The sequence below is a fragment of the Sinocyclocheilus grahami genome, unplaced genomic scaffold, assembly GCF_001515645.1.
Source record: "Sinocyclocheilus grahami isolate Dianchi unplaced genomic scaffold, SAMN03320097.WGS_v1.1 scaffold1602.1, whole genome shotgun sequence".
NCBI lineage: Eukaryota > Metazoa > Chordata > Actinopteri > Cypriniformes > Cyprinidae > Sinocyclocheilus > Sinocyclocheilus grahami.
In genome coordinates, this window is record NW_015506781.1 from 106,927 (window position 1) to 120,922 (window position 13,996).

At 34.8% G+C, this 13,996-nt stretch overlaps 1 protein-coding gene across 1 annotated transcript in view; it reads left to right on the top strand.

Annotated features, from left to right (window-relative positions):
- The window catches only part of LOC107571497 (UPF0606 protein KIAA1549L-like), a 77,483-nt gene that overhangs the window by 24,243 nt on the left and 39,244 nt on the right, over positions 1 to 13,996 (top strand). The window contains exon 2 of the mRNA XM_016257812.1: positions 11,808 to 12,146. Within this exon, the coding sequence (XP_016113298.1) occupies positions 11,808 to 12,146 (339 nt within the window). The remainder of the gene's footprint in view (positions 1 to 11,807; positions 12,147 to 13,996) is intronic.

Sequence of the window (13,996 nt, forward strand, 5' to 3'; positions counted from 1 at the left end):
CCCCCCACCAGTGCTACAAATCACATAATATATAACTAACCATAAGTCAAATTTAAGGATAGAAAAATAAACAGACTTATCAACTTCTAAAATTAAAGACAAAACTCATCCCAAATTCCCAGCTAATCTACCATGTAGTAGGCAAATATGTTTTGTGCATTTCCTTTGACAGTCTGAAAACATGTACATGAATATGATGTCCGAAAACTAAATATCACATACAGTGACAAAAGAGTTAAAAGGTTTAGGTGATGTTCATATTTCTATCTACAATGCAAATCTTGGCTGCTCTGGACTTTTATGTTGAAGTTTTAGTCTTTTAATTTCCTGTTTAGTCTTGTAGTCTGTTTGTAGTTATTATCATTCAAATAATAAGCTATGTTTGGACCTGTCTCACCAGTTTACACGGCATCACAGGGATTATCTTCTCATCCATTGATTAAAAAAATAAATAACAAGTGGCAGCAAGTCATTGTCTTAATAAGTGATAATTTAAACAATTTGTTCAAAATGTCTGATTCATTCAGGAACGGCACAAGTGACTGTATTTATGAGTGAATAACTGAACTATTCTTTAAACCAATTAGTTTAAAAAATGCGGATTCATTTAGAAATAAAGATGTGCAATGCTTCTGCTGTGGCTTTGTTTGAAAAATACATTATTATATGAAATATACATTATTGTGTCTAAAATGTAATTTAATAATCTTGTTTATTGAACAAGATAATTTAATAAATCAATATCACATTTGCGATCATGCTTATTTTTGTGAGTTATATTATCATATCTTCTAAATATAAATACAAGGGAAAAATTTTTTTTTGCCCCATATCTTGAATTTTGTGGATAATTTTTGCCTAAAACCCCAGTTATTATTTCATTATTTATTTGACCCTGGTTTGTAAAGAACTATGTAAAGCTTAAGGCCTGAATACCGTAGAGTCAGCCAGTCATTCCATTGGTTTAAATGACCCCACTATGCATATGTCAGATTTGTTTAATGATCACTAGTCACCAAGACTTAGTGGGGGCCTTTTCATACAGGTCAATTTTTAAAAAGTTAAACTTCAGCATGCTCTCTTGTCCCGTGAGCCTTGACTCGTGAAAGAGTGATTTAGAAAATGGAGGCCCAAGGATACAGGACTCATTTATACAGTTTAATTTCTTACAGCTTAATTTTTAATAACAGCTGAGCATAGCTCTTACCTCTCAGCTGGCTGGGCTAGCTATCAGTCTACTGCCTACTGTTTTCCTGTTGTAGAGATTGGGTTTGTGGAGTTTATGAGTGTGTGTGATCTGTTATGGAGAGACTGTACTCCAGGGTCTCAATGCTGGCATGGTTTCTTGGTAAATGAAGATGATGATATATGGGAGAAATCCTTCTCATACATTAGTTCATTTTCAAGCCACAAGCTTGTCCTCCCTAAAGTAACACGGAAGGGATTATAATGTGAGAAAGAAAGGCTTGAAGATGAAAAAAAAGATTTATTGAAAGAAAGTTTTATTGCTCAGAGGTTGCTGTTTTATTACTTAATAGAGTTCTCAGATCAATTTCAGTGACAAGGCCAGAAATCTCCAAGTGGGTGGACCTTGGTGAAATAAGGTGGTCCTTTATTCTTTGTCTCCTTCCTAAGCTACTTTGAAACAGTATATAAAATATTCAGAGCCATAGTTTTCTGGGAGTTTATGAATGAATTAATAAATGAATGAATGAATGAATGAACGAATGAACAAATGAACGATTGAACAGTCCTAAATTTAAGGATGAGCTATTGTACATTTACACAAAGCATAACTAAAAAAACTAGAATACTGCCTAATTTATATAATTAGACATACTGATTAACTAAATAGTCCACTACAAAAATAAATACCTTGAATGCCACATGGATTCAAATGGATGACTCCTGTTCATTGATTTGATTATCGATGTAATCAATTCATTTACAAGAACCGCATAAACGAAGCAATTCACTATAATAAATTAGTCTTTCCAAAGTTACTCATGTAAGAGAGAGGACTATTTAGGACAAACCAAATCACTAAAATGAATATGACTTTCCATTGATACACATGAGAGAGAGTTCAGTTTAAGATGAACATATGTGCTACTCAAGAGAAAAAAGCATCATTCACATTACAATAGATTTCAAGGGGAGTCTCATTTTGCATGAGCTCCCGTACAGAACAAAGCTACGGATATTTCTAGGTACACCCAGCCACTTGCACAGGAACTGGCTGACTACCCTCTCACGTTCAGCAACCGTGGAAATCGGGAACTCATAGAGCAGCCTTGGCCAGAGGATTCTTAGTAGTATGCTGTGCTGATAAATCCAAGACTTAAACTGCCCTGGGAGGCCAGTCCTGTCAACTTCTTGCAACCATTGCTCTTTCTCCCCACAGGTATATCTCATTGCCGCCTTGTCCTTGATTTTGGGGCTTGACACTTTGGCTCTGCAGGTTTGAATGCAGCCTGTGATGATGCCAACTTCCAGCCTGCTCAAGTGCTGATGTTATCGGCCCTCTCAGGTGGAAAATGGTGCCTCTGCAGAGCACTCTCGACAACTTTGTGGGGGATTGCGTTATAGGCATTCACCACATCCTTGCTTTCTCTGGTCTCGCTCAGAAGCTGTGTGGTGACCCCTGTATGCTCTAAGCAGCTTGGAAATTTTGGGATGTCTCCCTTCTGGACAGAGGTATCAATTGTGTAATATGTGTTCCACAGGTTAGAAGATTTGCCACCACACTGAAGAAGATTTTTCCTCCAACACTAAGCAAAGACATTATCCTAAACAAGTTGATGTCTTCTGAGTTTTCCTCTTTTGGGGCCCACACTCCATTTGGATACCTACATTGCTTAAGCACTTCACCCCAGATTACATTAATGATCCTCCATAGCCATTGGAGAAGTCGAGGGCAGTGTTTGTAGATGTTATAGGTGGTTCCATTTGGACCAGGAGCAGGTACTCGTTGAACCGCTTTGAAGAGTGGCTCTTGCAAGTTGAAAGCCTCTGTTGGATCTGGAGGGGCAATGATGGTGTCACAATCTCTTAGTTTAACTTCTCTGTTTTGGTTGCTGAAGGTGCTTTCAAGATGTTGATCCATCTGTTTCTCTGTGCATGAGACTAATATTTATAAGATTCTACCTCTCTTCTGACCCAACAGTTGTTTGTGAACTGGAAGGGGTTGCTGAGAAATGCTGCTCTTTTCTGAGCTCTTTCCCTCCTGCACCTTTGATGTCCTCTTCTCAGGGTCACTCACAGTTCACTCACAGTGCCCTTTGGGTGCTAACCCACCCCACCACAGTTTGCTGTCTTTCATCGTTCCAGGCTGTCTTTCCATTCGTTACCAAACTTTCTTGGTCGTCAAATCTTCCTGGTAGTCACTGGTGTACCAAACAGTAGTATTTTCAGAAACATCTTTGTGATGATACACTAGGACATCACAGGGTGTTTCAGGTCTTTTGAATATTATACACCCTCATCGAGGCAACCTGACCAGAGTTGATGAGACTCAAGCCTGTGCCCTAGCAGCATCCCATCACTATTGATTAATAAACACTTATTTTTGTTCGGTTCCTAAGAAAATACTGTTATGACCTCAACACACTTTTAGCATATGCCTAGTGTATGATTTGTAAGTAAATACATTTTGACGTTCACATCACATAACTATCTCCATATGTATGGCTTTTCTGATGTAGAAAATTTTTAGGTTTTACAGTTTAGGTTTTACAGTTTAGGGTAGGGTTTAGTGTAGTTGGTTCTTTTTTTTTTTTAAAGAAGAATTATTCTTTTAGCAGCTCTCACAAGGCATTTCATTTCCAAACTGCCGCAATATATACACCAACTAACATAATAAATCGTTGCCAGATTTCACATACATTTCGGATAAAACTGACCAGGCTAGAGTTACTTTGCAAAAATGTTGCACGTTTTTCCAATGAGCCTGGATTGGTATGACATTGGTATGTGATGGTAGACATGTATTAAATAGTAGAGATTCTGCTATCCACTTTTAATATTTTGTTATTTATTTTTATGTATTTCATAGTTGTGACGCATCGAATATTGTTTTTGAGTCCAAACCCCTACATTGTTTTAATGCAATATCAGCACTTTGAGTATATTAGCACCGTTTGTTGTGTGCTTTGGACCCAGAAACGGTGGACATTGCATCAAAATGAACAACGAATACTATTTATACCGTGGTGGGCAGGACTACGTTTTGTTATTTACTCCTGGAGTGACAAAGAAACATGGAAAAATATTCACAGTAATGGATAATGTGTTATTAAGTGGTGTTTATTGGGTACAATGTGACGCAGAGTTTAGTCATTTATACTTGCCGAGCAAAGTAGCAATTCGCCACTTTAATATAGAATACAACTGATGTTGAGTTCATTTTTGTCTAGAAGAAACAACTGAGCTATTAAAAATATCTAATTTGTCATATTTTTTCTCCTGTGTGTTTTATCCTTCGCAGAGATGGTCTTTTAGGAATGTATTTTTCGTTAGCTAGTGGAGAGTGTTAAAGACTGCACACACACCCCACAGGGAAATGGAGAAGTGTATCAGCTAATGGTGTGTGAAGTATGGGACAGAGGGACACCATGACCTTCACTGTTCCTTAGCGTATGTAACAAAACTCTGAACAATAGAACCTTCTGGGGTGATTGCATGACTGCCAACCGGAGCTCTCCAGTCCTCAGCCCTGGTCTATGTAACGTTTATTATTATTTATTAGCTCTAAAAAGGGGAATATTTATGACGAATTATAACTGGTTATGATTCATAATAAATATTTAGATTATATCTTCGAATTAACTGTAGCAGAATCAATATTACAATTATTTGATCTGTCCGTCCACCGAGCAGACAATATAATCATTTATCAATTCAAGGAATATTTATTTTCTGCCCACGGAGCAATAAACTGTCCTTCTTTGTACAGTGCTAGCAGTAATTCAAAATGTAGCGAGGGTTCAAACATTCATTGACTTGGAACTGTGAACAGTAAACAGAGACAATTCGTTGTGAATATAAGAGATTTAATAAAATGAAACTATATCTAACATATAACTAACTAAAACATATATACACAGAATGAAACAAAGTAAGGAAAAGATAGAGAATAGAAAAGAATGGCAGTATTTCACATCACTTAACCACAACCTCTGAAAAATCATCAAAGAATCCAATAATCACCTTAAAAGGGACTGAAATTTAAACACGCATCTAAATAATTTGAAGCGGTTACTTGCATTGTAATGTTATTTTTAGCAACATCATATCACCCCTTTAACACCTACAGGTGTCCTAGAGAGATACACAGAAAGCAGGACGCAGATAGAAAGCTGTAAAGATATCCCACTATAACATTTCCCTTAAAAGGAATAGTTCACCAAAAATGAACACCCCCAGGCCATCCAAGATGAAGATGAGCTTGTTTCTTCATTGGAACAAATTTGGAGAAATTTAGCATTACATCAATGGCTCACCAATGGATCTTCTGCAGTGAATAGGTGCTGTCAGAATGAGAATTCAAATTGCTGATAAAAAAGCATCACAGCAATCCACAACTAAGCCACTCAAGTCCAGTGCATCAATTACTGTCTTGAGAAGTGAAAATCTGTTGATGTTTGTAAGAAACAAATCCATCATTAAAACATTTTATCTTTAAACTGTCTGGCATTTCATATGTCAAATTTGAATGTTTCTTTTCAATAATTAAAATATAAACAAAAATTAGCTTTTTTGGGGGATTCCAAATTGATAAATAAATATGTGTCTTTCTTATCTCCAGAACTTACATTATTGTTATTATTTAATGTATTCAGACATTCAGGAATGTTCAGCCATTAACTTGTCTTAATTAAATTTAATTATGAAAAGTTGCCATTCAGTTAATTAATCAAAATGTTATATTTATTAAAAAATATTGACCTTTAAATAATAATAATATAATAATGTCGTAGGCTTATATAAGAAGCTGCTGTCTGCTAAATGGTCATTTAAGCACAGAAATAGCATGATGCCAGATGCGTTCATCCCAATAATCATTCAATCTTTACATTCAAACTATCTTCCCCTTTTGAGTCACACACAGCCGCCGTATAAGTCTAGGCACTACAATACAATATCTAGGCATAGGAACAACTTCTTCCCATAGGCCATCTCCCTCCTGAAATGTAAAAAAAATATATAATAAAAAAATGGTTATATAATCGTTATGGATATTTTCACAAAATACATAATTTTGGGAACATGAATGCAGTTCATTTTGCTAGTGTCAGGATACACAGTCTGTAGAATTGGGCTTGTGCATTCTTGTGAATGAATCATAGTGGCCTCCATATATTGAGCATATCAGAGCAATGGCAGGAACTGGTAAATAAGTAATTGTAGATCTGTGCCAGTCATCTTTCAGCATCTATTTTATGGTACACACTTACTGTTTTTATGATTCATATTCTGTGATTCATTAACATTTATCCATAGCTAAAGAAGAGTTGTTAAAATATTGAAATATTGATACAACTGTGAAGATGATATTAATGAAGTGCAGAGTCATATTATTGACTCATTTGAAGGTATTTTGATCTGTTGTTCATAGGAATGTTGTCTCGATTTTAGGTTTTGTTACAGCACAGCTCAGTGCTAATTCTCATAATTAAGACACTGAGACACTGCAGGTTAATAGGGTAAAAAAATAACTAATAGTCATCACCTTACTTACCCAGCTGATTGATTACATTGGTAATTGCAAACATTTTTTGTATTACAAGTTTTCTAAAATGTTATGTTTAAATATGCAAATGAGGCATTATTTAATGAGAAATAGAAATATGCGCTAATTTGCATACATTTCTAGTACAAAAATCTGAACACTGGATGAAGTCCATTTCAAAATTCTTATTTAATTTTTTTTGACATATTAGAGTCAAATGTTTTTACAAAGGGAATTCTGGGTATCTCTTTTTGTCACTCCATAATTCAGAAAATACTTTGAACAGCCAGAAAACAATATATTTTAACACTTTTTGAGGGGATAAAATGTTGTATATAATCAGTAAAATTATATATGAACAAATCCCTCTGTAAAAACCTTCAGAATATAGAAAGGAATAAAAATGTATGGTGGTGTGTGTAAGTGCTACTGAAGTGGAGATGTATGGCTAGGAGAAAATACAAATTTTGAGAAAACGGCCTTTAAAAATATGTATTGTAATTGAAATCTATTGACACAAATAGATAAAGTGCTATAAAAGAGACACTTAACAGTGTCTTTTGGATGTTTTCTTTTCACTATTCTGAAAAAACACTTTATAAAAAAACAAAAAGCACAAAATCTCAAAATGGACAGGTGCATGAAAAAACTGTTTTTTTCCTTTAATTGTTGGGTAATTAAAGGACACGGTTTAATGAGAGTGATTTACTGACAGCCTTTCATCTTCTGAAATCCTTGGTGGACTGGTGATCAAGCAGGAATAAGCAGCCAGACAATTTTTTTGTCATTTTGTATGGAGTCAAAATTATTTCTGAATGAATCAATAGAGTGACAAAATATGAAATATAAATATATAAAATACAGTTAACACTTTATAATAACCTTAATTAATAAATCATAAACAAACATTATATAATGCTTAACAGATCATTAATTAATATACAGTCACATAGCTAGAAATATGAGGTAATATGCTTGCAAATTTTTACTAAGTTACTTACTGTATTACACATTACCTAATGATTAACAGATCATTATTTAATGTAAATTGAAGTGCTTACAAATGTCATTAAAACTTTCAATTCATATGATTGTGCATTTTTTTTAAATCTTCAAATGATTTTGACAGGGCTTGCAATGATTAAAAGCTTTATGAATAAAACATTAACAAACATTATACAATGCTTAACGGATCATTAGTTAATGTTTACAAACGTCATTATACTTTCAATTCATATACGATTATGCACTTTTTAAAATTATATTCCAAAATTATACAATGATTAAAAGCTTATTTGTTAATGTATGAATGCTAACAAATGTCATTAAACTTCAGTTCATATATTATAATGACCTTTCATATTCATTCATAACTTCATTAACTCATAATCACAGTCTGTTAAGGTCACATATTTGGTCTCCGTTTGTTGCGTAGACTTCTACTTTTTACACATCTTAACAAATTATTTATTAATTATTTGTTCATGTTTTTTTGCAGTACCCAATCTAAAGTGGAAACTTTTTGTCAACTGCAAATGTTTAACATTTACTACTCATTAGTACCTTTATGAGCTGTCATCGCAATGGCAAAAAGTGTCCCAAATTACCGGAATTCACAATATTTGCACATTTTTCCAAATAATTTTTGCAGTACCCAATCTAAAGTGAAAACTTTAGCCTTGATGCTTCTCTCTACACGTAAAGCTAGGACAAATAAAGTAAGGTTGGGAAATTTGTAACTTACATGCTTAGAGCAGGACCATGCATCGTTCATTTATATTTCTACATGCCTCCCTGCAATACAACTCTGATTCTTCAATCATGCCATCTAGTGGTCTGTTATGGATACAATTACAACTGCTACAACTGATAACGGAGCGCTCAAGCAAATACTTCGAGTCATGTTGAGGTAATTAAAATGTCAAATTAATATTTTGCGTTCAATTATTTACTTATCAGGCAATTGGCCGCATGATAAGAGGGATAATTACGCAGTGTAGTCTTTATCACCCTGCAGAGGTTTCTTTTGCAAACTATGCTCAGCCTTGTCACTCCCCCTTTGTCATAGCTCCATGCCCCCCAGTTTGGGAACCACTGCTGTAGAGGAACTTGTCAATTCAGCATTCAGTATGTGAAGCAGTTCATTTTGCTAGAGTCAGGATTTCATAAAGAGCTACTTTACACAGTCTGCAAATGTAGAGCTTACAGATTTCTTTGAATGAATCATAGCCGCCAGATATTGAGCATATCAGAGCAACAGCAAGAACTGGTAAAGAAGTAATTGTGGATGGGTGCCAGCAAAAACCCTTTGAAGGGTCTCTGATCAGCCACATAAATGTGAGTTTTATATCAGTCATTCATCTTTCATCATTTATTCTATGGTGACACACATACTGTACCTATGACTCATATTCTGTCCAAAATAGGGATGCATTACCATTTATCTACAGCTGAAGTTTAGGTGTTTTGTATTGATACAAAATATTGATAAAAACTGCACAAACCAGCTACATATGTTAGCTTTATGTCACCTAGTAAGTAAGCCATTTGTAAGTTCATTTTAAGAGTACATTATGTAAAGTCTACAGATACTTTGTTTTTGGTCTTCACTGCCACGGTAGTGGCTGTGGTTTAAAGTCTTTAAGATAAAGACATATACATCTGGACAAGCCCATTGGCATGAGTTTTGGGTGTGACTATTTCACTCATTGGACCACACCCAGTCCTTGTTAGTTCCCATAGCAACTCATTGGTCCCTTTTGTTCTCCCTTGTATAAATAGCTCTTGTGTTTCCCATATGCTTTGTCAGTTGTTGATAATAATGGTTGCTGTTTTGCCCTGTTTAGTTTCTTACAGTGGCCGAGAAGTGCAAAACAAATCACAATTCTGAAAACAAAATAACAAATTACAAAAAAAGGAAGAGGTGTGTTAAATTAGGATTTTTTTATGTGTGGCGGAGATAATATGTATTTAAAGTATTTAAATATGTATCAAAATATTAAGAGTTGAACAGTCTTTTTATTAGGAAAATTAAACTGGAATTACTTTATATCCAACAGCATTAAGATACATAGTTCAAAAACAGCAGATAGCCTTATTGAAAATGCTAATTGATTTTCTGCCAGTAGGAGGCGCTTTTGGAATGGCAGTAATATAGCGGCGCAGCACTGCTCTCATAAACGCTACTTTATCAGACATTATATTTAGGATGAAATGAAAATGGTATCAAAACATTTCTGAAGATTATTAGCTAATGTTCGCTATTCTATTTGGTGGATCACTTGTCGCATATGTCATCAGGTTGTGGCCAAAGTGTCTGTGTGGTCAATAAATTGATCTCATTTTTTTAAAGGTTTTTCTGAGTCATCATTTCACATTGTTACAAGGTTGTTTAAATATCAATAAACAACTAATACATTTACAATAATAATGTTAATTATAAAAACACGAGTATAGGCTAATACAAATGAATTTAAAGCGTCATCTGAATTAATCTGCGGATTCAACGCAGCACGGCGTGCTCGTCTGTTGACTATTGCAGTTATGCCACACTTCAATATCTTTATGATGAAGGTTTACACTAAGAAAATAACATTTGCAAATTGCATTGCAGCTGTGAGAGATTTTATACTCTTCACTCACACCGTTGCTCCCATGCTGTGTTCTGCGCTATTCACTATATGCATCAACTATTATATATATATATATATATATATATATATATATATATATACAGTATATACATATAGCTTATAGCACGAGAAGGTGAAATAGGATTTTTTTAAAGACTTCTAAATTAAAGATAGCTACTGTTTGTAGTCTATATTTTATACACACATTTATTTAGCCTTTCATTTGTTTGACCTATTCTAATTGCAGTCGCCAACATTAGTCAGTAACTGGTTTGAGGTTGGACTGGGCTACGAGAATTATCATCTGTCAAATTCACAATGAAAATGTATGCAGGAGTATGTTCATGCATTTGAGTCCTAAAGCATGCAGTATTGCTTTTTATTTCTTGATTTCTTGTGATCTTGGCATAACTAATTGTTTAATCGTGATCTAGATACAAAAAACAGTTGCACTAATGAGAAAAACAAGAAAGAAAAAAGGGAAATAACAATGCGCCTCCGACTTTCCGTACTTTTATGATTGGATAGTTAAAAAAACGCCTATCACGGTTTGAAAATGCCCAATAATTGAGAGATGCCCCCTTTTTGTTCCGCAGAGACCTATACTTGGATTTGTCATTGTGTTTTCTGACTTGTTATAATGTTTTCGGAATTGTTGTTGTGTTTTCTAAACTGTTATTTTGTTTTTTAGATTTGCATTTGTAATTTTTTTTCAGAATTGTGATTTGTTTTGCACTTCTCGGTCACCTTAGTTTCTTGTTCTTGCTGTTTTGTGTTCTTTGTTTGTTTTGTAACTTTATTAAACTACCTGGGCCTGTTTTCCCTAGCTACCTCAACATTACTCTCTCTCTCTCTCTCTCTATATATATAGGCTATCAAAGCAACGTCTAATCTTTGGATCACTAGTGTCACCAATTTTTGATCCAAAAATTAGACGTTGCTTTGATTAATGCATTTTTCATGCATACAGTTTATTGTTTTGATTTAATTCAACATGTCATTATAAAATATAATTGCTCTGAATATTATCCCAAATATACTGACTATCATAACATTATTGAAACAGTGGTTCCAAACTAATGATAGCTGAGAACGTTCTCTATAAATTATGACTAATTAATTTATTTGGGAGGATGGGAATCCTAGCCCCAAATTACACCTTCAGCATCCTTATATGAGACTGTAATATCTTTCAGGTTTTTTCAGCATTCTTTCAGCATCAGCATATTTATTGATGTGTTGAAAAAAGTATTTTGTATTGTCAAAAGCATGTTGAGAGCTGTAATCCTGAATGTGTCCATCTCCTCAAGGAAACGCTTTCTGAATAGTAGATTGAAATTACAGTGTAGAAAAGTTTTCCTCAAAATGAACAAACTGTGATTCTGAAAAGAAAAGATTGGACTGCCCAGGGATGCATTTATATTATTCTCTTTCTCTCTTTTTAGATGACTTGAGTCATGAAGCCTCTGGATCATTTTTGGATGTGGCCACCTCACCCGCCTCAACCCATTTGTTTGGCAGCTTCCATATGACAAACAGGAATCCAGCTTCTGTAGTTCAGTCAGATCGCACAGGCTCGTCAAAGGGTAGCAGGGAACAACCTGAATTTTCCTCTATACTCACATTACTTGCCAGCACGGCACAAAAGCCTCCTAAACTCTTGTTAAAAGTTATTGCACGTGACAATGAAACACATCAATGGCCTTCAAATGTATCTTCGGAACGAGTGGAGCCATTTACTCTTCCATCGTCTGTGCTGGTCAGCAACCAGTCCTCCAAATCAGGTTTGTTCGCAGCACGGCTGTTATTTTTCACCCGCTATTTCTATATCTTACAGCTAATTTAGATGTCATTGTGTTTATACAGACTAGTCAATCATGGGTCAATTATTCCTTAAACTTAGAAGTGTATTATGGAAATGTTGATTTATAGCGAATCAACAACATATGCAAACCAAAATTCTTGTGAGCAAAAAATCTAAGCAAGTGGGTCACTGCATGTTTTTGCACCATTTATGGCAAAGCAAGCATGAATCTGGAAACGGAGGTGCACATTTTCACTTTTCACCTGCAGCTCTCAGCTGTGCAGATATTCTCTCCATTAGTAGACTATGTTTCTGTACATCCAGTGAAAATGAGTAGTCATGCAAGCCCTGCTATCAACATCAAGTTTGCCATCTTCACCGTCATCACATGAATCATGGGTATTGTCCAATAATCATGTCCAAAGCCCCTCATTGAAGCATTTCGAATTTAAATTGGCTCAGCACATAATTTTATAATTTTTACCTTTGTTTGAACACAATGAAGCACTAGCAACTTCAAAACAGTTCTGCAAACTGTTTTGAAGCTTATGTAACCACTTTTCAGTGTTTTATGAAAAGACCGATTTAGAACCTAAATGTTTTCCAAAGCTGTTTGAACAGCCACTGGGCATTATGTCACAAATCATACATTATATCTTCATCCCAGTGTAACGAATCAGCTCATGGGAAATATGAATAATTAACCATAATTAGTTATAATTAATTATGAATATTTTAGATCCGCTGTAGATATTTAGCTCCTGTTCGCCGTTCCTGGGGTGTTACGCATTTCGGGGGGAAGGGTTCATAGGTCCTCATATGGCTTGTTAACTGAGGGGTGTTACAGAGTATTTGTTAAATATAGCTAACAAAATATATATTGTGTGTTTGATTGGTCCAGACGCTACACCAGCATGCTCTTTCAGTGCTGTAGCAGTTTTCGTAGAAACCATTCAACATGCCCAGAGCACTAAACATGCCCCAGTGTTTAACAATGGAATCCCCAAAAATGGCATCTACAACTGTGCTACTCTTAACACTTGCCCACACAAAGTGATGTCAATTGCCTCATTGTTGGACCCCACTTATCACAGGAAAGTGAGTATAATGGTATATTTATGCAAAGCTGAACCCCATTCAGTGATATTTACATTTAAAACATTTCATAGACTTATTCAGAATACTTATAGATAGTGGATCGAATATAGGACGGTGCTGGTCTGTTGGTTACCTCATGCTACGATAAGAGTTTTGAACTTGGTTTATGCAAGGAAAAGAAGCCAGTCGAGAGAGTGTGGGAGTGGAATTACTTTAGAGTTTGGAAGATCAGTAATGCTCCACATGCGTAATGAGCTGCTGAGGTTTTACTGAAGTAAAAATATTTATAGTAGAGCCAAAAACAATGTAAATTTAATTGAATACAATGCAATTTGAATCCCATTGAACTTCTTTAATATCATTTATTTCCCGGTGATACATGACAGTCAACCAAAACCTATGTAGGGTAAGACTTGATTTTCTTGATGATTGTTTTGAGATAGAATTTCCCCTTCATAACTCTATAAGAAGTCTTAGAATTAGATACAATAAGTAAATGTTCAATGCCAAGCTAAAATTTTAGCTTAAAAAAAATCAACCATACAAGAATATCCAACAACACTAGAATTGGCCAATTCTAGACCAACCATTGACAATTTTGAAAATGAAGTTATGTTGAATCAGAGAGTATGAAGGTATGTGATTAGGCTTTCACAAGATCACAAAAACAGAATATATATATATATATATATATATATATATATATATATATATATATATAGTATATATTCT